The sequence below is a fragment of the Pecten maximus genome, chromosome 7 (assembly GCF_902652985.1).
Source record: "Pecten maximus chromosome 7, xPecMax1.1, whole genome shotgun sequence".
Taxonomy (NCBI): Eukaryota; Metazoa; Mollusca; class Bivalvia; order Pectinida; family Pectinidae; genus Pecten; species Pecten maximus.
In genome coordinates this window covers 40028603-40054997 of record NC_047021.1, presented here as the reverse complement: position 1 = coordinate 40054997, position 26395 = coordinate 40028603, and the positions used below count along the sequence as shown (strand labels likewise).

The 26395-nt window shown below is 33.4% G+C and overlaps 3 protein-coding genes across 5 annotated transcripts in view; 1 reads left to right on the top strand and 2 right to left on the bottom strand.

Annotated features, from left to right (window-relative positions):
* The window catches only part of LOC117330832 (tyrosine-protein phosphatase non-receptor type 13-like), a 37740-nt gene extending 20773 nt beyond the window's left edge, over window positions 1-16967 (bottom strand). The window contains exons 1-2 of one of the 3 annotated variants that reach the window (XM_033889356.1): window positions 16923-16967; window positions 12401-12551 (exon numbers count right to left, since the gene is read on the bottom strand). Coding sequence is in view for 1 of the 3 variants with exons in the window: in XM_033889353.1 (XP_033745244.1) it covers window positions 4484-4546 (63 nt within the window). In the remaining 2 variants the exon portion in view is untranslated. Of the gene's footprint in view, window positions 1-4483; window positions 5182-10696; window positions 11203-12400; window positions 12552-16922 lie in introns of those variants that run through there. The other 2 variants (XM_033889357.1, XM_033889353.1) reach the window with 2 other exon arrangements.
* Window positions 16968-17131: 164 nt separating this feature from the next.
* Window positions 17132-24894, top strand: LOC117330830. The gene is made up of 6 exons (XM_033889351.1): window positions 17132-17840; window positions 18431-18880; window positions 19468-19609; window positions 21193-21314; window positions 21607-21806; window positions 22753-24894. The coding sequence occupies exons 1-4, from the start codon at window positions 17289-17291 to the stop codon at window positions 21291-21293; spliced, it is 1245 nt and encodes a 414-aa protein (XP_033745242.1). The 5' UTR covers window positions 17132-17288; the 3' UTR covers window positions 21294-21314; window positions 21607-21806; window positions 22753-24894.
* LOC117330829 (ATP-dependent DNA helicase Q-like SIM) lies at window positions 23740-26391 on the bottom strand. Its single transcript, XM_033889350.1, has 2 exons — window positions 25770-26391; window positions 23740-25198 (listed from the first exon to the last, which is right to left on the bottom strand). Exons 1-2 carry the CDS (start codon window positions 26216-26218, stop codon window positions 24028-24030), a joined length of 1620 nt encoding a protein of 539 aa, XP_033745241.1. The 5' UTR covers window positions 26219-26391; the 3' UTR covers window positions 23740-24027.
* Between the last annotated feature and the right edge of the window lie 4 nt (window positions 26392-26395).

Genomic DNA, 26395 nt, shown 5'->3' with positions numbered 1-26395 from the left:
TTCATGAAAAAATATATATACTTAAGTGTTTTGCAACACTTGTGACACAAATTATTGAACTGGAAATCTAAGATATCTTTTTCCCTGATATTCATGCATGAGAATTGACAAGCCATTACGAAATATTGGGTGAATCATTATCAATATTTACGTAGGAGGCACGATATTATATTATCACAGATCCTCCTTCTAGGAGAGTTAAATGATTGATCGACACTTAATATAACCGAATTAGTGATGTGTCCGAGTGGGCGGCTACCTGGAACTGATGGAAAATCCAGAAATTGCATCACCAAATTCAAACAGGTTCTTAAGCAATTGACTGAGAAATTAAACGACAGAAAAAAAATTCATGCATGGACATTTTTCATAATTTTACACATGCCCTGCTCTTGAGGTTAAAAAGTGGAACGACATCTACCCAATGATCTTGTCACAAATCATCAAAACATCCCACAATATCAACCAATATCCTAATTCTGAGGTAAATAAAAAGGAGAAAATGATTATTTTAAGGTATAAACACAATTTTGATCTTTAGAAATGGGTGTGTTGTTATGATGTTCATAAGATCTGATAGTCTTCTCATCATGCATGCATAACTATATATTTAACCACAAATGAACTTTTTATTATCTTTGATCTGCAGCAATTGAAGTAGAGATTCATGATACAAACCTGTCATAGTTTATGAAAAAGGACGTTGCCAAGTTGTATAACTTGTGTCCGATTTCATTTGAATTTTTCAAATAAAATATGTTTAAACTAAACTAAACCTGTCATATGTGACCTTCCAAGGGAGGCAATAAATTGGTCACATATGACAGGTGGTCTCTGTATCCAGGTTCAGGTATTTAGGAGAGTAAATAACATTTGGAGGGAAAAATACGGTCACATGTGAGAGGGAGTCGCTCAATACAGGTGGTCACTCAGGCAGGTTTGACTGTACCTCATTCTCAAATAACACTTCGTATCCCCACGTTTGAGATTTAATATTTTCATGCATCTATGTTTAGGATTTAACATTTTCATACGCCAACGTTTGGGATAATGAGTTCATGAAATAAAGTCTACGTAAATCGTAATAATCAATAATCTACATATTTCCTGGTCTTATCAATAATTTTTTTTCTTTTCTGATTTAGCATATAGACGTCAGGGCAACGCCCGTCAAGGCGGAAGTTCCAAGTGTCAAACATGATAATCTAACACTTCATTCAGTCTGTATAAAACTGTTCCTTGAAATAGAGCGAACAGCCCTGAATTAATTAAACCGACAAATAATTAAAAGCTTAAGTGTGCTATATAATTAATATTCACTCATTTACATGAAGTGGTTATTCAATTATAGGAAGTATATCAAATAAGCTGTAATGTCAATTGTGCATTGTTAGGGCACGTGAAAGTTTAAAGCTTAAAATATAATGACTCACTTTCATGTGCACACTTAATGACCTCGTCAATATGGACGTTACACATTATATATGCATCATAGACATTCATGACAAGGAAAATTTACCTGGAACTACAACATGGATTATCACATTAATATATTCAGACCAAGAGAATTCATTATTTCCTACAAGTAAAAAGAAAACTTTTGATGTTTTCATCATTGATCAATTACCTACATTATTATGTAGCAGTTTTTTCTTGAATAAACATAGCCTATTAGTTCTATCTATAAATATAGCCTGCTAATACTTCTACCTAGAAATATAGCCTGCTAACACTTCTACCTATAAATATAGCCTGCTAATAGTTCTACCTATAGACATGGCCTGCTAATAGTTCTACCTATAAATATAGCCTGCCAATAGTTCTACCTATAAATATAGCCTGCTAATAGTTCTACCTATAAATATAGCCTGCTAATAGTTCTACCTATAGATATAGCCTGCTAATAGTTCTACCTAAAAACATAGCCTGCAAAATAGTTCTACCTATAGATATAGCCTGCTAATAGTTCTATATATAGATATAGCCTGTTAATAGTTCTATATATAGATATAGCCTGCTAATAGTTCTACCTATAGACATGGCCTGCTAATAGTTCTACCTATAAATATAGCCTGCCAATAGTTCTACCTATAAATATAGCCTGCTAATAGTTCTACCTATAAATATAGCCTGCTAATAGTTCTACCTATAGATATAGCCTGCTAATACTTCTACCTATAAATACAGCCTGCTAATAGTTCTACCTATAAATATAGCCTGCTAATAGTTCTACCTAAAAACATAGCCTGCAAAATAGTTCTACCTATAGATATAGCCTGCTAATAGTTCTACCTAAAAACATAGCCTGCTAATAGTTCTACCTATAAATATAGCCTGCTAATAGTTCTACCTATAAATATAGCCTGCTAATAGTTCTACCTATACAGATATAGCCTGCTAATAGTTCTACCTATAAATATAGCCTGCTAATAGTTCTACCTAAAAACATAGCCTGCTAATAGTTCTACCTATAGATATAGGTTCTACCTATAAATATAGCCTGCTAATAGTTCTACCTATAAATATAGCCTGCTAATAGTTCTACCTATAAATATAGCCTGCTAATATTCTACCTATAAACATAGCCTGCTAATAGTTCTACCTATAGATATAGCCTGCTAATAGTTCTACCTATATATATAGCCTGCTAATAGTTCTAGCTATAGACATAACCTGCTAATAGTTCTACCTATAGATATAGCCTGCTAATAGTTCTACCTAAAAACATAGCCTGCTAATAGTTCTACCTATAGATATAGCCTGCTAATACTTCTACCTATAAATATAGCCTGCTAATAGTTCTACCTATAGATATAGCCTGCTAATAGTTCTACCTATAAATATAGCCTGCTAATATTCTACCTATAAACATAGCCTGCTAATAGTTCTACCTATAGATATAGCCTGCTAATAGTTCTACCTATAAATATAGCCTGCTAATAGTTCTAGCTATAGACATAACCTGCTAATAGTTCTACCTATAGATATAGCCTGCTAATAGTTCTACCTAAAAACATAGCCTGCTAATAGTTCTACCTATAGATATAGCCTGCTAATACTTCTACCTATAAATATAGCCTGCTAATAGTTCTACCTATAGATATAGCCTGCTAATAGTGTTATCTATATACTGCCAAAAAGTGCTATAATATTTTATGTCAATGGAGACAAAAAGTAGTAATTGTGTTTTATTTTTAAGTTATTTTAACTCATAGAGTCTCATAATTCCAATGTGGAATGGACATCAGATTTAAGTGTTGTATTGAGAATGTGTTGTTTTTACACGAACTCATATTTTACTATGTATATGCAGCATGCTCTGATGTGTGACACTTTAATGAAAATATTTGTTTGATTGATTGATTGATTGTCTGCTAACAACTCTACCAATAAGCATATATAGCTAAAAAGTCTGCTAATAGCTCTTCGCTAGCCTACCATCTGATACACAAACACTTCAAAGTTTATTAGTTATATACACAAACATTATGAATGTATTACATTAATACAGAGTTGTAGTAGTTTTAAGCACCCGAGATATTGAAAACTGCTACACCTGATTTTACTTATAGCTTCTCCATAATACAGGAAATTTCATGATCTTGGCTGGACTTCATATTTTTTCTGTGACATACACGAGGAAGTTTGCATATTATTAGGTTCAGCAGAACAGATCATAGTAACACACTTCGAATACAGGTGCATTTAAGACAATTTTCCTTATATTACTCCCATTAAACACAAGGCCATCATTTTACGTCACCATCCCTGATAAATTAAAACTCCAAAAGCTTTCTCTTAACAAGGAGTCACAAAGCATGGTATTATCACCTGTGCCCAACTAGGTATGAAAATCAAAGCACATACATATGTCAATCTTGTAGGAGTTATTTACAGTTGACATGAGTTGACAGAGAAAATGTCATGAAATCTCACCATAGCAAATAGGGCACCAGCTGGATATGTGTACAAAGTTTTGTATAGAGATCAATTGAACAGTTTTCAAGTTGTAGCCCAGAAAATCTCTTCAGACAGATAGTGCCAAATTTAATTACCAATGCAAATTCTTTTCACACGGGAGGAAGATACGGTACTTATTTTCTGAGATATATAGGGTCATTTTTTGAATCTGGAAAGATTATCCGTCATTTTTTTATTAAAATTTTGAATGCCTCACTATTCATATATGTATAAATGTCCTGACAAAAAAAAAAAAAAAAAATTCCTATAATCCAGAATATGCCAACTAAAATTGTAATGAATTACAACATTAAATAATTAACCATCAACAATCAAAGATTACATATTCTTGTAATGACATTCCAAAACTCCTTAAACTTGCATGCAATTCATCTCCAATTGAGCTGGACATTTTATCAAACTTAAAATTTCTATTTCTAAAAATTAATAAAATATCCAAATCTTTTAGTATTTAAAATAAGAACAAATTCAGTATAATCTCGGCTAGATTAAGGACTCCTACCTTATAAGTTCCATTGTACTTCCCATCATGAATTGTCCAGTATAATTTTGGGTGTCGTGTCATCTTTCTTGAGAGTTCAAGTCACACAGTATAAATATTACCAAATCCTTTGACAAATTGTTAAGTTTCTCACGTCCAGACTTTCAAATTCACACTGTGACTGGATTTACGATATAACACCATGTAATTGCAGGAGTATTTTTTTCCCCGAGCAGGATCTGTCAAGCTTCTGATGCCTGTCGCATTCACATATGCCTATAAGGAAAGTTTTGTAACATGATACAACATATAAGAGGTCGGAGGTCGGTTTGGAAATGTAAGCACTAATCAGAAAAAGTTAACGAGCGGTTTATTCATGTAGATATCACCTCCTCAGTGTACGGGATGACAGGATCATTGTCGCAGGCAACCAGACCTTTTTGTGATCGTGAGATGTAAAAGGTGTATTCCGGATCTTTCAGTACAGCCTCATCAATCTAAATATCCCTGGATCCCAATGGAGAGTGTATAGAGACTTGAAGAAGGCCGAGCTCCAATCAACCGTTCACCTATGGCTAATTGATATACACCGAATCACTGAGGCAGAACCAGGTGTGGACAGGTGAGGACTTAACTGATAGATAGAACTGCACCTGTAGTTTTGCTGTGCCCCGTGAGCAGACGTCAAACTGAACTCAATGTCCAAAGTCTACAATAGTGCAGTCACTCATGCACGAAGTCTCATATATACTTCATGCAGAAGCCATTATTCTCCCAGACGAAAAAATCAATCTTCTACACCACAATATGTCTGCAGAAATGTTGCATACATGCATGCATTACTCTAGACCACATACGGCGCGTTCTATGAGAGGTATCTTGGAATTTACTCTCGCTCTTTACCTGAACCCAGCTGGCTGTCAATGAGATATATAAGTGTATTTTCCCCCAATCTGTCATATTCAAAAACAGGTTTTGAGCTTTGACTGTTGAAGTGGTTCGATTCTACACACTCATCTTCTCCAAAAATAAAAAAGGTTGTTGAGAGAAAAACTCTTGTCATGTTTAGCCCAAACCTTGCTGGCAGAATGTAACCTAATGATTCTCTAATGTATCAATATCTTATCAATAGTTATTCAAATTTGAGCAAAAAAGTACAAAAATCATGCAGATTGAAAGTCCTAGATGTCAAGAGGACCGTCAATACAATACGGAATGTGAGATGTTTTTATTCAAGCTTAAATATACACCATTCACCAAGCATGCTTTACAAGTCATTGACAATAAAATTGTGATTTATTTACAAATACGTTCAATATCACCATATCAATTTCTCTAAGTCGGTCTTTTTAAATGTCAACTTTGATTCTGATGAGAAAATGAAATCAATTTTTACACTCTAGCCCCGTTTTTCTACCTCAAACAGAACAGATGGGAACTCGGAACTCGGTAACAGGTATATAGATCCATATATACCCATGGTATATTAAGTTTTGTTAGAATACTTGACCTAGTTCAGAGAAAATCTGGCACTAGTAAACAAATAACTTTATTTATATAAAGGAAACCGATAATTCACAATCCTCCTCAAATAATTCTACAACAGCTTAACTTTCAATAACCGACATCCTGTTTGAGAATCAGATTTAAAACCATATGTTGATATAAAGGAATGTCATAGACTACCTAGGGTACCTTACACAGACTGGTATTCGTGACACTCATTACAATTTATGAATTATGATCACCAAATACGAACCTAATACTACGTATGATATTTCAGTCACACAAAAAGTATGAAGTCACATCAGCTTAATATCTTATTTAGTTTAATTTTACTATAATATTTTGAATAAATGATAAAAAAAAACAATAATAAAACAATAAATAAAAGATCTCTGTCTTTAACCATCTTGTGAAATTGTTTGAAGTAAGATTTTTAAACATTTTTTTAAATAAACAAATTCGTTGAAACATAATGTTCATTTGTAATCAAGCTAACAAATCTTAACACATCAAGGCAGAAAAAGAGGATGTACAAGGCTCTTTGTTTTTAGCTTTTTTCAAGAGGACATCATATTCTGCATGTAATATATTTTTGAATAATTAATTAATTAATTGAATTAGTTTTAATTCAAAATATGATTTTGCAAAAAGCTTCTAAAACATAAGTTTCAAATTTTCTTTATATATAGTTAAAGCTGAATACACTTCGAGTAGTAAAGTTTTTATTTTTTAAACCTTTTTAAAAAAAAAAAAAAAAAGCTGTATGCAGAGATTTTTAAAGATGCTATCATAACTTCCTTTCAGCCAGTCACGGGTAGATACCAATTCACAAAACACTAGTTATTTGTAAACATGTCGGCCATGTCAAGGGACATTGAATCCATAAATGGCATATTAGCATAAATATTTGGGTCATAATGTGCTTGAATATTTTAGTTATTAAAATCCATCAGCTGATAAGAAAATCCAAGTAAATATTTAATTATAAAATCTTATAACCTCATTCGTCAATTTGATATGAATGAGTAGGAATGAAACTTGATATGGGGAATGTGTAAATCTGGGTTATAATTCCATATTTATAGCACTATAACTTTAACTGCAGATTGCTCAACACTCGTCTGACAGCGCATTAGATGAAAAAACCACTGCTGCTATGAACGATGACGCTGCCTAGACTGCTGTGGCTGGTGTCGTGGGGGGCTGAACCCCTCTGGCTTATTGACCATTGGTCAACCGAGTCACGTGATATGTGAGGATGTTGGAGTTGAATAGAACTACTTATATATACATACGCGCAGGGGAAAGGTAAAGTGTTGTGTATAAACAAATATTTAGTAAACCAAATAAACATTATGAGGAAACTGGAGTACCTGAGAAATAGGTAATTCTTTTTTATGTGACAGCAACGGCAATAACTACAACAATTTATCTCTACTTTTTTCCCAGCAGTTAAATTGTTTGGAAAATTTTCTAACTGAAACATCACTAGTTATAAACACAGTCGAATCTGTACAAGCGACCATCTCTATCAGGTGAACCTCTGTTGTAAGCGACCATATTAATCCCCCCTCGAGCTCCTCCTCCCCCCACCGCATATTTTCTTCCCTGTATAATCACATATACCCAGTAGCATTCATAATTTTAGTAAATGTAGATGTTTGATATTGGTCACAGTGACTAAGCATATGTTGGTACAAATTCAGCGACCTTTTTTATTGATTTTCGTATGAAAAATTCATACAGAATAGCTTTGTTTCTGTAAAGACAACTGATACGGTACTAGCAGCACATGACGGTATGAATCCCAATAACGTGATCAATATGTAGCAATGTTATGTTACCCGCTCCGACATTTATATACTGATCATGTAATCAATATATCTACTCTCGGGAGTCAAGAGGTTACCATGACATCACAACCCTGTTGGGGTCAAAAGCAACTGCAGGTTAATTAAAGGTCAATGTCCGGTTATTTTCAAGCCAACAAAATCAGGAGTCAAAATGGTCATAAAATCTAGGTTACACAAAATATGGTCAACTTGACCAAGGTTTTTCAATAACATTGAAAGCATTGGTATTAGGAATTCAAGGTCAAAGGTTACAATAATGACTAGTAACATTTTTATTTTGAAATAATATGGTAGATTTTTACTTTAGAATAATATGGAATCGTAACTGAAGTCTAAGTTCAATAGGTCAAAGTTCAGAAGGAATTTTTGCAGTTGTGTTAAAACTTTTGAATGGAACTGAATTTTAAATGTCTTACTGGTGCAAGAAAAATGCATGTCACACTGGGAACAAAGTGGTTATTATAATTAATGCTAGCTGAAGTCTCCATATCTGTGGCCGCATTAACATTTTAGACTGTTTGTATGTACTCTATATGTGTGAACAGAAAAAGTAAACCAACTGGCAATCTGCCAGAATTTCAGCCTTGAAATATTCATATTCAAACAAACGAAATAATGAGTTTGTTGACGGTGCTAAACAATGCAACTTATAGACAACTACAATAGCCTCTATACCTATAACATTGTAACAAAAGTCATTTCTGTGTGGAGAGATATATGGATCCTGCTAAAACAGTCATGTTCAACAAAGCGTATGACAATTCAGCCGATTTGGGGTTCCAGGTTTTGAATGCGAGTCATGTCAGGCTCGGGAGTGACATCTCTTTATTCCAAATTAGGCCAATATTCTCTGGCGAAGTCTAATATTTATTTTTCACAGCAAAGCTCAGTCGGCTAAATAAGACCAAAGGCACACAAATTCCTCAACCAAGTGTTGATTTTCCTGATAAATATCTGTCAGGTTTAGAGTTAATATAGACTCCAGACAAACAGATGGTTTCTGGCTTTCATAACTTACAATCAAAACAGCACGATTCTGTTTTGTACTTATTCCTATTGTGCCAAGATTTTGAAGACTTTCAAGATTTCATCTGACCCTGATCTACATGTTCAAAGATTATGAAAATTTATAATTAATAGATTTAAAGATGAATTCAAACCAAAATTATAACTCCCAAACCAAAACTCCTTCCAAATATTTTTCTTTTTAAACCGATACTGATTGATTTCTTCTGATCCTTTCCACTGATGACGATATTTGTATTGTTATCCCCCTAATTTTTCTATCTACCTCAGTAAATACCTCCTGTAACCCGATGCTCTGTTAAGGTCATCCGAGCGACAAAAGTATTATTTTGTTGAAGGATTTAGGTATCTCGGTCGAGCACTCTTAACAAACCATGTACACTGTCTCTATTTAACCAGAATTAAAGGGCTAGGTTTCTGTACTTCACAGTCCAGTTATCTCCATCATAAAAACTAGGTCAGTTATGTGCTTCTTTCTGGTATTTAAATTGACAGGTATATATATAAGGAGAAAAAATTTCGATGTCAAAAATAAAGAATGAAATGATGATTAAAGCTCTTTAATGACTGAACTCTTTTAATTTCCACTTAAATGAATGATATAATGATCATGTATTAATTGCCCCCTGTGTAAGAATTTAATTGTAAGTGATCCATCCTTTATACCCTTGATTCCATAATAGACTCTCCCATAGAGTTTCATCCTGTATACCCTTGATTCCATAATAGACTCTCCCATAGATCTGAAAATCTCATTGAATTTTTTTCTATAAACTATATTTTGTGAGACAGATATAATTGTGTTGATATGCAATGCTATGATATATCACGATCAGGGATGGGCTTATTGAAGAACACTAAAACGGAACTAATTGTTATAGCATTACAAGATTATCCCTCCTAATCTCTCAAGTGTCATTTGTATGACAGTCACAGGTTGCACGGTACCCTGGTCACACCTTAAGGATTTGCAGAAATATGCAATGAAACGTATCGGTAACTTGTCCAGAATAAATCTACAACCCAAAATCTAAGGCTTTTAACACGAAAATACACCAGAAAATCAAAATTCTCACAATCTATAGAGGACGTGTTGAGATGTCAATACTACAATGCGACAATATTCCAGGCTTGGTCGAAACAGGCTGCTGTAGACTTAATTAAGTCTTAAAAAGTCCAGATTTCCAATTGAAATTATTTTATATTTTAGCCAAATTTCCAAAATTTGCAGTTTACTTCTGAAAAAATCTTGATAAACCTGATAATCTTGAAAGATGATCGAAAGTACAATTAGTCCAATCATAATTTAGCATAATGCTTCTAGTGCTAAAATCACATTTACCACTAAAATATGTAAGTTTACAGTATAAGTCTGGCTAGTATGATTCAAACAGTATGTTAACGTTTTCCACCATCAAAACGTTCATGTCACGCAAACACAAATTTTGTTGTTGATGTCATAATAGTGTTATTACATATGTCATTCATATGACATATGATATGCCAGTTATGTGATGAACAATCTTCCTGTGTGAATCCGAACATATTTCTTCTGTAAAGATGTCCCATTCTCTTCATTATCTAAATTTCTAATAAATCATTGCCGACCCTTAATTTCAAATACATCATATATCCTAAGGTTCAAACTTTCCTGAACCACATCTGAAATATATTTGAGGCATACTTGAAGCCTCATCAAGTCTACTGAAATATATGCTTGAAGCATTGATCACAAATCAATATTGTCCCTGTAATGAAATCTATTTAGTATAACAATATACAAACAATTACATACTGTGCATGAATAATTAATTATCTTAGCTCGTCGTATAAATAATAAAATTCCTACCTGGATAAAATCTCGGGTAGTTTTGTATACCTGTCTGCCCACAAAGTGTCGCTGGTTATAAACCTCACTGCTTTATACTTAGTCAAACACACAATCGAAGAACAGGAGATTTGAGATAATCCGCTAAGTCACAATAGGTGTAGACGGTTAAAATTACCCTCTCCCTTGAGGTTCACTGAAGCGAGTCCACCGTGTATTGGGTCGTTTCAGATTAAGTGATTTGTATATCTGTGACATTCCACAGGACACAAGCGCCTGGACATTGGGTCAATCCATTTTACGGGGTAATGACGGGGAATCGAGACAAACTAATGTTTACCAAAGCCATACATCCGTAAACTCACAAAACATCTGACCCCAAACTAGCCTAGTTTTCTTTTTAATATTTTCATAATTTAAAGTTCCACCTATTTGATTGGGATAATCACAAACAGTGTGGCTTGGAACCCTTGTTCATATGTAAATATTGAAAGACAAGAGCGATAGAACAATGTTTGCAGGAAATATAATGAAATTTAAAACCTTTTGTATTCAGAAAAGCTTAAATTAAAATAGCTCGGCACTCCCGCATTGTCCAACCATACAGTTATTCCACTATGAGGTCCATTTTTTAAAACTCACCTTTAAATAAACACAGAATACTTTAAACCCATTTTTTAAAACCCATTTGGGTAGAATTTCAACGACAATGCTTGCTTTTTGTGCAGGACTTAAATAACCACATTATATCATACACTGTATATTTTGTTCACTAAAACAGACCAAACAGATTTAAACAATTGTTTATGGTTTGATCTGCAGCTAAAACATTCCAGGTGTCCTTTCTGTGTTAATGTTTAATGTCAAAAGGACAAAACTTGTAATAGATCTTTAAATCTACATCGTACAGTTGTTTTGCCTAAAGTACATGCAAGATTGTAAAATTCAATTCTACAATATTATCTTACAGTATAAACTTTTTTTCGGGTTAATTTTCCTGAATTTGTTGATTGGTCGAATTTAGCCAAATTTTTCACACCGAAAGCTATTGGTTTGAAGTTCCTTCCTAGTGTTTTCATTAATTTCTGTTGCCATTAACGAGAAATCAAAAAGTTATTAACAACATGAAATATTTGCAATGCCATTTTGACATGACTTTGGTATTCAGGAACATGGAGCCGCAGTAAATTTGGTTTTGTTGTAAATTTTAATTTCAATATCTTGCAACATATGCAGTATTACACACCACTAAATTACATAAGGAAATTTTGTAAACACACAAAATTTCATTAAAATACATCCATGAATGAAATCTGGGTAATTGATAGAGAAAGTTGATAATACAAATAATAACAAGTAGATTCAAATTTTCCTTATTTACATATGGCAACAACTGTATAGATTTCCTAATACTGGAATCAATATCCATTCCAACTTCTGAAATTGTTTATGTATATATATACATGTACTGACAAAGATTACAACATAAAATACATCGATGGCTGAACAAATCAATACAGTCATCTAGCATATGTAAATACCATCAGAGACAATAAATCTCTTCTGACCATACTTTTTCATATCATAATTTGAGATTAAATTCCAGTAACCAATAATGACCGGAAATATCACCTTTAATTTGACACTTAGAACATGCGACATATGCAAGATTTGACATGTGAAACAGTTACAAAGCATCAAAATGGTTAAAAATCAACAACCTACCTTTAGGCTTCGCCTTGCTTGAGTGTTATGGTTAGCCGACTTCTCCACAGGTGAAAATGTACAATCAATTATGAACAATACAACGTACTAGCAATCCAACCACGTAATTACGATGCCGGGTACTCGAGGCTATGAAAAGTCTGTACAATACCTAGAGACATAAAGACAAAATTACATTCAATTCACAAGTTACGCGTTGTTACGCATCGTAATTGTCAGTCTTAACATTACCTATACTACAATTTACACAATGCATGATAATGGTACACAATACATACTATACGTTAACGGGTAAAACCCACTGGTCTTTTATTCAAAGTATGTTAAGCTTCTTAAATAAAAGTATTTTAAGCTTAGTGCAACTTATACATTCATGTTTTCTAATGTTTAATCATAAGGTATTCCGTAGGTGTGTGTCTAGCTTGCAAATGCAAAAATGAAATCTAGAAATTTATATTTTCATGTTGAAATGTATTGGAAAACAATTAATGAATTTCCATTTATTTGCAGATTAAGACAACATAGCTTTGTTAAAACTGGAATCACCTAGTTAGCTGTAAAACAGTGAATATTTCATGTTTTAGTGCTAGAACTGGTTTCAGGATGAAGCAGAAATTAACTGCAGGTGTATGGCAAGCCGTTTGGGTTTTTACCTATTAAATACAGATATCTGTATTCAAAATAAAGATATCATTATTAATATAGAAATTAAAGATATCTTTAATTCAAATAGAAATATCTTTAATTTAAATAGAGATATCTTTAATTGAATTAGAGATATCTGTATTTGAATTAGAGATATCTTTATTTAAAATACAGATATCTCTAATTAAACACGAAATAGAGATATCTCTAATTCAAATACAGATATCTCTAATTCAATTAAAGATATCTTTATTTTAATTAGAAATATCTGCATTTCATTGTAAATAAAGATATCTGTATTTAAAATAAAGATATCTTTAATTCAAATACAGATATCTCTAATTCAAATACAGATATCTCTAATTCAATTAAAGATATCTCTATTTCAAATACAGATATCTCTAATTGTTGTAGAAATACAGATATTTTTATTTTAAATACAGATATCTCTATTTGAATTAAAGACATCCTTATTTGACATGAAATAGAGATATCTGTATTTAACCATCAAATAGGAAAAACGACTGCTCCCTTGATTCTCCCTTTTGCGCACGACGGAAGTAAAGCACTAGTGACGCAAAATGGCGGGAAATGCAGACCGTGTGCTGCTTTCAATGGTACTGCGTATAGCCGCAACAGTTCGCTCTATTTCCCGTAGAACAGTTGCCATGTTCTGTTCTTTAGAAATCCCCTCCAAGTAGCAAGTTTATCGGTTTAGACCTACATCTCTCATGCATGCATATGGGATCCGGATAGTCCAATTTACAGTAATTACAAGCGTTTCGTTAACACTGATCAGGATTAGGGAGTAATCATTATTTTCTTTGTGTTTCAATATTAATCTTCGCACTGAGCAAACACGTGTAAATACAGATATCTTTAATTCAAATAGAGATATCTGTATTTGAAATAGAGATATCTGTATTGCAAAGTAATTGCAGATATCTCTAATTCAATTAAAGATATCTCTATTTAAAATAGAGATATCTTTAATTGAATTAGAGATATCTGTATTTGAATTAGAGATATCTGTATTTAAAATGAAGACATCTCTATTTAAACAAAATTAAAGATATCTATTTAAAATAGGGATATCTTTAATTCAAATAGAGATATCTCTATTTTAAATAAAGATATCTTTAATTGTTGTAGAAATACAGATATCTTTATTTCAAATACAGATATCTCTATTTGAATTAAAGATATCTGTAATTCAAATAGAGATATCTGAATTTGAAATAGAGATATCTGTAATTTAAAAGAAGATATCTCTATTTTCAGTAGAAATAGAGATATCTGTATTTAAATTAGACATATCTTTATTTAAATAGAGATATCTTTATTTAAATTACAGATATCTCTAATTAAATAGAGTCGGCTTGCCATACAGGTGACTGCATAATTTCAAAAGTTACAAAATTTAAAGCAGTCTGTGTCCTTATAAAAATATTTTTCTGTCTTCAGATCTACCCCTCAGTGTCTTAAGGACACCAAATAATCTCTTAATAAAATTTAATCTTATGGTTTCAAATAGCATTCATAACTTCCCACCAAATAATATACAGCTAATGCATGTGCACATTTCATACACAGGGGCTTGAAATGTTCTATGACAAAGAAAGAAATAATTTAACCCTCACATATGTGACACCCCAACCCCTCCACAAGATCACTTATAATTGACAAGGGCAGGAACATTAATTGTCATAAGAAATTCAATGAAATGTTCTATGACCAAGAAAGAAATAATTTAACCCTCACATGTGACACCCCAACCCCTCCACAACATCACTTATAATTGACAAGGGCAGGAACTTGTCTTTAGAAATTCAATTGTCAAAGTGCCAAGGCCTAGGTGTATCCTATGTGATGAAGGAGAAAAGAAAGTAGTATAAATGACAGGAAATAGGAAGACGGTTTTAGTTTCTGAATAAATTGTGCATTCCTAGATCATTGCTGATGTTGATCGTGTAGAATTTCTTTTTTTACCATCAATGCCAGGTTAACTTCGTCATATTAATAAACAAGAGGCCCATGGGCCTTAACGGTCCCCTGAGTTTTTATATATATTGGCAGATTTCATTCCATTGAATTTGAGTCAGTGTCATTCACCCAACCTAAGGCCCAATATCAGATCTCTGGGCCCTTGCTTAGTGAAAAGATAGATATTTAAAGATTTTAGCCTATTTGACCCCTGTGACTTTGAATGAAGGTCAAGGTCATTTATTTGCACAATCTTGATAGCCCATCACCCAAGCATGCAATAGGACAAATATCAGGTCTCTGGCCCTCTTGCTTAATGAGAAGTTAATTATTTAAAGATTTTAGCATATTTGACCTGTGACCTTGAATAAAGGTCAAGGTCATTAATTTGAACAATCTTGATAGCCCTTCACCAAAGCATGCTATATAATGCCCATGTCGGGTCTCTAGGCCTCTTGCTTATTGAGAAGTCGAAAATGTAAACTGTTTATGAATGGACGAAGGGCGACAACGAAGTCGATCAGAATAGGTCAGCCTCAGGTGAGGTAAAAATGTAGTGTTTAAATTAGGATCCGAATGAATTGGTCCACACTGAGCTGCAAAAGGTGGATGTGCTTGCACAGCACTTAGGGCAAATTTGTTGCAAATAAACTGGTTTAGGTTTGGGTGTATGGTTTAAACCTGGTTTTCAAAACGGTTTGTAAACTAAAACTGGTTTGCTCTTGAGAAACAAATGCGAAATTCTAGTTTTCAATATGGTGTCTTTGGGAGAAAAAGCTTCAGAGCAGTATTTGAAACGTTAATACCTCCTGAACGCACAAAAATTCCCCGAATCCCAAATAAGTTATCGTGGGGGTCAGACCTTTCATTGCCAGAAACATTTCATTGTGGACCATATACCCCTGTGCATTCATGTAAAGCATGGACTGGAGTACAGTTTAGGAAATCCCCCACGTTTTTGAGGCAGTATCAGAAACGCAAGACACTCTCACATTACAAAATTATCCCTGAAAAAAGGTATACAGATACAGAACAATCTGTTTTTAAAAGTTTTACATGTAACATAAGCTCTGAACAGGTTCGGGAAAACTGCCATCTTGCGTATAATACACAAATTTGCATAGTATACGCCAGTTCGTGTATGAATTAGTTAATAAGAATAACCAAAATTGATTAAACAGTAAATTTTGAAATATATTATTTAATGAGGATTTAATTTATGACAAAGTAAGTATTAATTTACTAAAATATGTTAACTGAAAGTGTTGTATACCTTGAAATTTTGTGTTACACTACTGGAAGTATTGCATTAATTTTTGGTACTTTGCAATGAATCCTTTTTTTGCATATGTATGATGACCATGATGTGTTATGACTAAATAAATGTGACTTAGATAAATTTTTTTAAATTTAGAGTGATTTTGGCTACTTTTAGTAACAAAATCATACTGTACCTCAATTGGCGTATAATACGCAAGTTGGCAGTTTCTCCCTACCTGTTGAAGAGCTTGAATGTATTCAACATGGTATTTATTTTCTGAATCAGCTAGACGAAGTTACCAATGGTACATAATTACACCCCCCCCCCCCCCCCCAACCAAAAAAAACGTCACAGTTTGGCTTCTGTAATATATTATAGGTCTAGATTCTATATGTGAGAATTTTCAAAAGTCAATACACTGTTATTTGTAAAATCATTAATATTAGTTATAAATAATTTAAAAAAAAAAGAATAAAATGAAAAGTTTGTTTAGAAAATGGCTAAAATGAAATATTCGCCTATAAACATTCCTCAGAATTTGTATAACTCTTTACAGTAATTAAAGTAAATTGCGTTAAATAATGATAAGATTGTCGGTCCCTCAAAGTAAAATTTAGCTGCATGAGTTCTTACCTCTTGCCACGGGTTTAGTCCGTGCTTATTCCCGCGCAACTGTCGAAACAAAAGCATTAAGGATTGGATAAATCTAGAAACATCCGAAATAAGTGATATCTGCATCTTGGAAAAGTTTGCATCGCTGCTTCTACGATGCAAGCGCTTTTGTGACAGATGTGTGTCATTTTCACATGACTTGCAGCGTCTGCCCCTTACTGTCATCTTCGCTAACCAAGGGTTACTCTACGCTAAGCTCCATTTCACCCTTGGCTTCGTTCATTTCATATTTGACGCCTCCCGCTGCACGTTTTGATTGGATGCACAGCATTTTGCGTGCACCAATCGTAACGCGGAATACAGCACAGGCCAAAAATCATAACAAACATGGCTGCACCCATCGACGACTGTCGCGTTTGTGGGGAAATATTGACTAAAAAGCAAAGACGGACGGTATTTGGCGATACATTTGGGGTTTTTGACCAGCTGTCACAGGTACTAAGCTATGTCGCTAAACCAAACGACGGTTTATCGAGATTTGTATGCGGGTTTTGCTTCAATAAGTTGAATAAACTGCACAAAATCGATTACGATCTAATGCACAAGCTGGATGCTTTGAGATCGGAAAAAATAACTATCATCTCGGCTTTGAAGGAAAAACTTAAAAATGCCAGGCAAATACAAAAACCACCTGTAACACCAGTACGCAGTCACAAAAAACGAGTTATGTTACATTCGCCAACACCAAGAAAAACAAAAAAAGCGTTGTTTAAGACCCCTACTAAGACACGCACGACACCTGACATGACTTCCATAAGTACTAGTGATACTCCCAAGCAAATGGTCATGGTCCATGCATCGGGTTCGACGGCAATAGCAGACAATATGCCTGAGTCAAGAGTGAAGTTAAAGACATCATTTTCTCCAAACAAAGTGAAGGTAAAGTAGATAACTAATATTAATAGTCAGATGTATTATTCTAATCTGTCAAAAACTTGAGGATTGAACATTTTTGGTTCACTGCGTAAATTTACTATTAAAATCTACTATTTAAACGGTACAAATATAAAATGCATGTACATATTCACGGCCATGCACACGTTTATACAGTCAAGGATACACAGTGATGTACAATATGTAAATGTGTACTCATATGTACATGTATATACATTCATTATAGACATATATGTATGTATACTCTGTATATATGTCTCTGCAGTCATGAATAATATGTATATACAGTCATGAATACATATATGTATATACAGTCATGTATACATATATGTACAGTAGTCATGCACATACATGTATATACATATTGAGCATGAAAATACATGTGTGCATGTATAAACAGTCATGCACATGTATATACACATGTAAATTTAATTAGATGAAATAGATTTATAATCATTATATCTATATTTCAAATTTTGTTACCATACAATACATACATGGGTATTGTTTTGTACATGGAACATTCTGCCACACTTTTTTAATCTCATAGATATGCATTTCTTATTTTGTTTCAGGTCATGTTTAGAACAAAAAAAGACTCAAAGATAAGAGCAAAAGTGGTTCAGGATGGAAAGTCAAAGCAAATTATCAAAAATATTGCAATGCATAATTCAAAGGACAGAACTGCTAAAATCATAATGGAGTCTACATTGAAGGAAGCTGTTACCAAAAGAGTCTTGAAAGAGATAAGAAATGAAATAACCAAATTAACATCGACCCTGAACATGTCAGTGCTAAGAAGAAATGATAGCAAAAGTTTAGGAACATTCAAATTTGCAAATCTTAATACAGAAATCAAGATTTGGGCACCCTTTTTTCATGAATGTATCTCAACGATTGTGAAAGACTCTGCCATTGGAACAGCTGTTGTCTCTGCGATTTCATTGAAGTTTCATAATAAACACATGACTGCTTTTCAACATGTTATCAGCCAAATTTTGGACCATAGTGGAGCTACTGATGAGGTTTGTTATAAACATGAGGAACTTTTGTACATTAAGTGTTGCCGTACATAATTTCAGGCAGATATATACATATATGCCACTGAAGATTGTACTACCTGTAATTTTCACTCATCCATGCCAATGACTGAAGTATGTTACTTAAGTTAATATTTGCCCATCATTTTGCAGAGTCAGTGTTTTCAATGTTTAATTTTATCATTTATAAAGAAATAATCATAATAGAAAGACAGAAAAACTTCAAACTAAAAATCAAAAGAATACACAAAGTTTTTTGGCAAATTCTGAAATCCAAGATGGCTGCCATAGACTCTTCTTTTTTAGCAACTTAAGGAATCTTTTTCAACCATCACTAGGTCCCACACATTAACTGTACAATATTAAGGGTTTGTTAGAAAAAAAAAATTAAAACAAAGACATTATTGATAATAGCATTTATATTTATGCTATTTTATTGGTTTTGCTAAAATCACTTTTTCATCTGCATTCACACTGGTTTTCTAATTGAATACTGCTGTTATGTTAAAATACTTATATGTACTTGTACATTGTTACTGAAGAAATGAAGTTATATTTTTCTTTCATTTAAGACCATTTCTATTCTCAACAAACTTGGAATGTGTGTGTCTACATCTGCAATGACCAGAACAAAGAAGGAACTGGTGGAGAGACAGTTAGTCCATACCAAGGCGTTGATGATGGAGGAGAAGGAAGAACTTGAAGCTCCCTCAGGTATGTTAAGAGATGAACTTAAATGTTCTGAAATTATTGGAGACAATATCGATATAACGCGTAGTCCATCACAGATGACCAAAGACAGGAAGAGGCAAAGCTGGCATTGGTTCCTTTTGGTTGGTGTTGAGAAAAGAGTTCTGAACACTACTTTAGATGACAGTGGTCCAATATCGGATATAATGGGCATTGAAAACAGCAAATTTGTACCAAACACAACAGAATGCAAAACATTGGACGAACACTTCATTTACCATATAATGAAGGTAATGGCGAAATACTTAGTCTGTTTCAAAAAATACAGTGATTGTCTTCCAAAGTGGCTGTCTAACCCTCATATTAAAGAAACGTCAAAAAAGTCAGATTATTCTATTCTTGACTTACTTGATAAAAGTGAAAATAAGTCCGAGGACATGATTTCCATATTGGAGCATGTACATGAGAAGTATGTGCCACATACCAAAGACGAAAATCCAACAGTCATCCAAAGAAAAGTATTTGGTGGTGATGTCTTAACCAATGAGCGAGCTTATTCAGCTCAGTTAGCCATGTTGAACAGTCCAACAGATTATGAAAGACTGGCAGGTGTCATTCACAGACCTGAAGGCCTACATAGGATGATGAACCTGCTATTGGTATCAGAGTTCATAGCAATTGATTCTGTTCTGTTATGAAAAGGCATGTGTTATTTTTTCTAGGAATTAACTTAGTGTCAGTTTATAATAGTTAACTAATATTGTTTCAGTTATTCACTTTTGTTAGAAAATAGATAGAATTTAAGAAAGTTAATTTGTTAAAATACTGTACATTTGTGCAGTTTTTGCCATAAAGGGCTTTAATTTACAAGAGGTCCAAGAGGCTTAATATGCTCATTTGAGTCATGTGGTAATTTTAAGTTAAAAAAGTTCACAGATAAATTGACATTGATTGTTATTATCTTTTATAGAATGTCTTTCAGCCAAGGGGGTCTAACTAATTACATCCACATAAAGTGTTATACTTTGTTTCAGTTCTTTAAACTTGAGTGAGAAGTACTAGCCTCTTTAAGCTTTTGTAAAATCTGAATTGTAGTATATTACATTAGTTGCAAAATTCACTTTCCCTGTTATGAAAAATTCAAAAATCATACTGGGATGGGTACATACAGTATGTAATATATATTTATTACAAATGTATTTTTGGTTATTTTAAAAGCTGCAAGTGATATATATCTTATAACAGGGAAGGTCTCAGTTTTGTTAGAATGAAGTTCTTTTTGTGTGTGTGTTTTTTTTCCATGAAACTTTATACTGTTAAAAACAAACTGAAACAGTAAAAAGATGTACAAAAAAATTATCTCTCAGTGAAAATGTCCACATTTATCAATATATTTATGAATCTTGACTATCACATCAGTCCTAACTTATAACTTTTAAATCTGTTTTGAATTAAAATAAATACAAATGTATAATATATACTTATACAGTATTTTGATAAGTTTCAAATAATGTGTATTGTATTCATGTGTTTGTGTATTTTCCACATTGATGACAAAGATGTATAGATTACAATTTAATCTTTTTTTGTTTTATCTTTCAATTCAGTTCATTTATCAAAGATTCTACAAGATAAAGTCAGCGACAGACCAGGGTACTCTAGCAAATTTGAGAAACATCATTGGACGCGTAGATATCCAGGGTCCTGATCAGGTGATTGAAAAATACAGGTAAAAATTTATATTAAGTAGAAATGCATTTGTTACACAATACATTTGTAATTACATATTGATACAAAAAATGAATTAGAGGTCCCAGGAACAGCTTTGCTTCAACAAAATGGTGAAATATGTACTGTAGTGTCACATGCATATTGGTAATTTTGTTTAAAAACATATATTTGTATTACAAGGCTTAAGCTAATAACCTACAGGTATCTACAAAGACTATCTTTAACTCAATAGTTTATCGTATATGTATGAATTTCACACATACATGTATACACTGCTTTGGAATTTTCAGGGCACACTACTCCTTTGTAGAAGACACCCTTGATGCATATATAGTTGCAGCATGTATGCATTTACTTGACATGGCTGAAATGGAATCAGATCCCACAAGGAAACAAGTACTTTTTGATGCACTTGGAGATGAACAGAGATACCAGTTTATCCACACTATTGCCGAAGAAATACTTGATAAATATATCAAATGTGTTGATGGCAAGTGGTTTAATTTTCTCAAGTATTTTTATGTCTCTCATAAGTTCGTACTGTCATAAGTTAGTACATATTGACACCCATTTTTAATGCAAGCTGCAATCATACTGATTATGTTACATGTAAACTTTTGTGACATACACAGATCCAGACTTCATCTATGGTTTATAACGTGATAATATATTGCCAAAACAACTTATAACTGGTGTTAATCATACAGCCAATCTTAAAAATACATTAAAAACATATATTGATTTATTGTAACAATAATTGAGTGTAAATTACTGTTTAAGAAATTAAAACTGGTAAATATTTTTTAGCTCACCTGGTTCAAAGGACCAAGTGAATTTATGCCATACAATGGCCTCCGGCATCCGTCTGTCTATCAACAATTACCTTGTGAACTCAATAAGTAGAGTAAATATCAACCAAGTTTGAAATGTGAACAGAGTTTGATGAAATTCTGTATGCAATATATCCACAAGATCTAAATGAGTTTTAAAATGGAAATCATTTGACATTAACTTACAGAGTTATTGTCCTCTTTTTTTAATATTATTATTAACCCGGTAACAATGTTTATCCTCACCTTGCCCAAAAAGTATATCTTTTTAAACACTACTCGTCCCAAAAACTAAATGGATTTTGATAAAATTTGGTCTGAAGATTATTTGGCAATGTTGTATATTGCATAAATGAAGGACGTGACACTCTTGGGGTGTGAGAAAAGAAATTATAGCAAAACTTTCAAGAATGACAGGATTTAGTCAATTTGTACTTTGAACCATTGCTGGGAGAGGCATTTAAAATGGGAAAATATTTAAATATATCTTAAATCATTTAGCAGTAATTACTGAAATATCCAGGTGAGTGATGCAGGCTCTCTTGGCCTCTTGTTTACATTGAAATAAAAAAAATGATGTAATAAACTGTTTGCATTTATTTGTAGAATTGGACAATATTCAGCAGAGGTCTGCAGAACTTGATCTCAAGAAAAATGCAATTGCAAACATGTATAACAAGGAGGAAGAAAAATACAATTGTTGTTATTGCAGAAAAAGATACAAGACAACAGGTCATTTGACACGACATTTACAAGCTAATCATAATTGGGTAAAAGAAGTAGGTGACCCACAATCCTCTATGCAAGACTGTATTGCACTGTACAGGGGATCTTTTATGAAGTGTGCTCTTTTACTCAGGGATACAAACGACGCATACAAGATGGCAGATGGTGACAGAATAACTGAAAATGCAAAATTTCAGTTGCTCCTTTCCCATGTTGGCAGGCACACCAAATATCAGCTGTGGCTATTTCGATTCTTAGCATATATAGTCGCATTGCTCTCTCCCCGTATGTCATACGAGTACAAATGGAACTGTACGTCAAATTTACACGGTGGCATAGGACACAATATTCCAAACGATAACCTCGTCGAGATTCAAGTACAGAAAATTAAAAAAAAAATTCACGACCAAGGAGCAAACTGTACTTACGCAAGTGCACGAAGAGCAGCACTTACCACTCAAGTGCAACATGAAATCAAGGAAAACATACAGCATGAATGCCATATGAAAGTATCCGGTAGTAAGAGACCGGAGGTGTCGAAACTGAATGACATTGTTGCGATGGTCAAAGAACTTCAGTCAGCAAATGTGATGGACAATATAAATGGAAGAGAGTATAATGCTTTCCCAAAGTTTGCTGATATTTACTCCCGTGTCAGAATCAATGAACTTCATGATTGGATTTCCAAAGGAAAGGAACGTTTGTCATATGAAATTGTTTGATTTGTGATTACAAACGTATGCATGTGCATTTGGTAACCTGATCTTCGCTCTAGATCCAAAATACACAACATGTCTACATCGTACTTTTCTGTGTATGCTGATTAGGGATATGTATATGTTTATAAAGATAATAAAGACACAAATATGAAACATTAATATTATATTTACTTTTCTTAACATTTACATACTGGCATACAATTGTTTGTGTACTGTGTATCATAGCTAAAAATCTCAGGAAGCAATTTTTAGCCCTTGCAAGTTTTTTTAATTTGCTGATTTAATATTGTTATATATATATATATCAAAATATAGAATCAGTAATATTTCTTGTGATGCAAAAAATTGCCTCTTAATTAAGAAACTCCAAAATCTGAGATGGAATTGACAAAAAAAAAATTTCATTTCAGTCACATATCTTTCTGTAGAAACAAATTCATTTGTCCTCCGATTCTTCCTCACTGTCACTTGTCAAAGGCATTTCCAGCATTTCTGTTTCACCAAACACTTCAGAAATTATATTAAAAATCTGAACTGCTACATCACATGACCATATTGCAAATGAACTGAGTATATCAGCTGATGTGAATACAATGTCACAATTTTGCACAATATCCTCAATAACTTTGTCTGTGAGTCCATGAATAAGCTCTGGTTGAGAAGGTGTACAAAGGGAAAACTTAAATGCAAAGAGCTTATCTCTCAAAAACTTTCTCTCTTCATCAGACACCAACCGTTTCATGACATCACTACATGTACTGTCACCATCAGTGTGTTCCAGATCAAATACTGCATGTTGGCGCGGACAAACACTTTCACTACACTTACAAATTTTCTGGCACACATCACAACAATTGTGTTTTGGTTCAATTTGTTCATGATTTGTCGCATAGGCATGGCATAAGCAATAGTGTCTACACTGGGACTCGTCCTTCACAAGTTTCACGAGGTCATCTTCAACGCGACTTAAATGTTTCTTGTGGGCAGTGTACAAAACAAGTTCATGTGCAAAATTGCCATCTCGTCCAGCTCGACCCATCTGTTGAACAAAAGTGTCCATCTCTCGTGGCAATCCGTAGTGAATGATGTTGTTTAAACCATAAAAGTTCACACCCATTCCAGCTGAATTTGTGCATATCAGAATACGAATTTTCCCATCTACTGCCAAATCATTTCTTATTTTTTCTTTTACTTTCTCTGTTGTTTTGCTATGATACATGTTTATCATTTCGCATGCCTGACCGAAATGTTTTACAAAGATTGAATAAACCTTTGAAACATTTACAATTGTTTCACAAAAGATCACATGCCTTGGTAAATTTTCCTTTAATCTTGCAAGATCATTCAGTAAGAATCGGAAAGTGTCTTCCAAGTCATGAGTAACTGGAATACACATGGTAGTGATCTTGATGTTATTTCTGTCGGGCGATTCAACAATCACATCATTATTGGGTAGGAAACAAAGGGTCCTCATGATTTTCCTCCTCTGTGTTGGGCCAGAAGTTGCTGTTAGTGCTAAGACTTTAGCTTTTTTGCATAAAGAACGAAGTTCTCCAATCCTTGAAAAACACACCCTGAACGGATCCTCTCCTTTCAAACTCTCACCCCTGAAAAATTATGAAAATTGTTAGATATGATTTGCAATTTCAATTTCGTTGCAGGAATGAGTGAAAGAGTTCAGGTTTAACATCGTCTTGTTAACACCTTGTTTTAATTGCAAATAACAGTCAATTTAAGTTGTTACTTCTTAACCAATTTTTTAATTAAGTTTTGTTTAATTAAATGCATATGTTAAACAATTAAAACTTCTCCACAAAATTTTAATAGGCCTTCATTTAAGTCGTTGCATAATTTATTGTTTATTATAAGATTATTGATATTTCACTCATCAACAATACATTACCTAACCAGTACAAAAAAATAACATTACATATTAAGCAGTATTATGTTACTGAAATATAATAGAGACACATGTACATCATGTACATGTATTGTTACTTATTAATTAGTTAGTACTTGTAGTTACACACTAAATTGTAGTTAGTACTTTTAGATATACTGACTCAATTGCAAGCTCACTTGTTTGCAGTGATATCAACTAATTAAATAATTATCAACACCCATATAATTTGTATGCAGGTGTTTGCATTATACTACATATTATATACTAACACTTACCATTGTATCACGGTATGGGCCTCATCAACAACAATCAGTTTTAGTCTCTCTTGGTAAACACTCGATTTGAGCATGTTGCGCCACTTTGTGTCATCTAAAAAACATTCTGGGCTTCCAAACACGAAATCATAATACCCTTCTGCGATTCTCTCATCATCATGGTGGTCTTTGCCTATATAAGTTGCCTTGAATCCATGGTCAATCAACCGTTTGCATTGCTCTGACATAATGTTTACTAACGGAGCAATGACTAGCACAATAGCGCCTTTGGAGACGAGTGGATAGCATTCATATGCAAGCGACTTGCCGCTTCCTGTTCTGGTACCTATAAACACATCCTTTCCTTCACTAAGAGCTTGAATTGCACGGTTTTGGTGTGGTCTCAGTTCATGTATTTTGAAAATATCGCACAGATTCTGTCGAAGTGAGTCGTCTATGACCGCAGCCATTTTTGCAAAGTGATGCAAGATAGTACAAGCGATTTGATTGGCTAATGGAAACTTGCTGTAAGGGGAGGTAAACCTTGCGCTCGCTAGGTGGCGATAGCGGGAGGCGTCAAATATGAAATGAACGAAGCCAAGGGTGAAATGGAGCTTAGCGTAGAGTAACCCTTGGTTAGCGAAGAT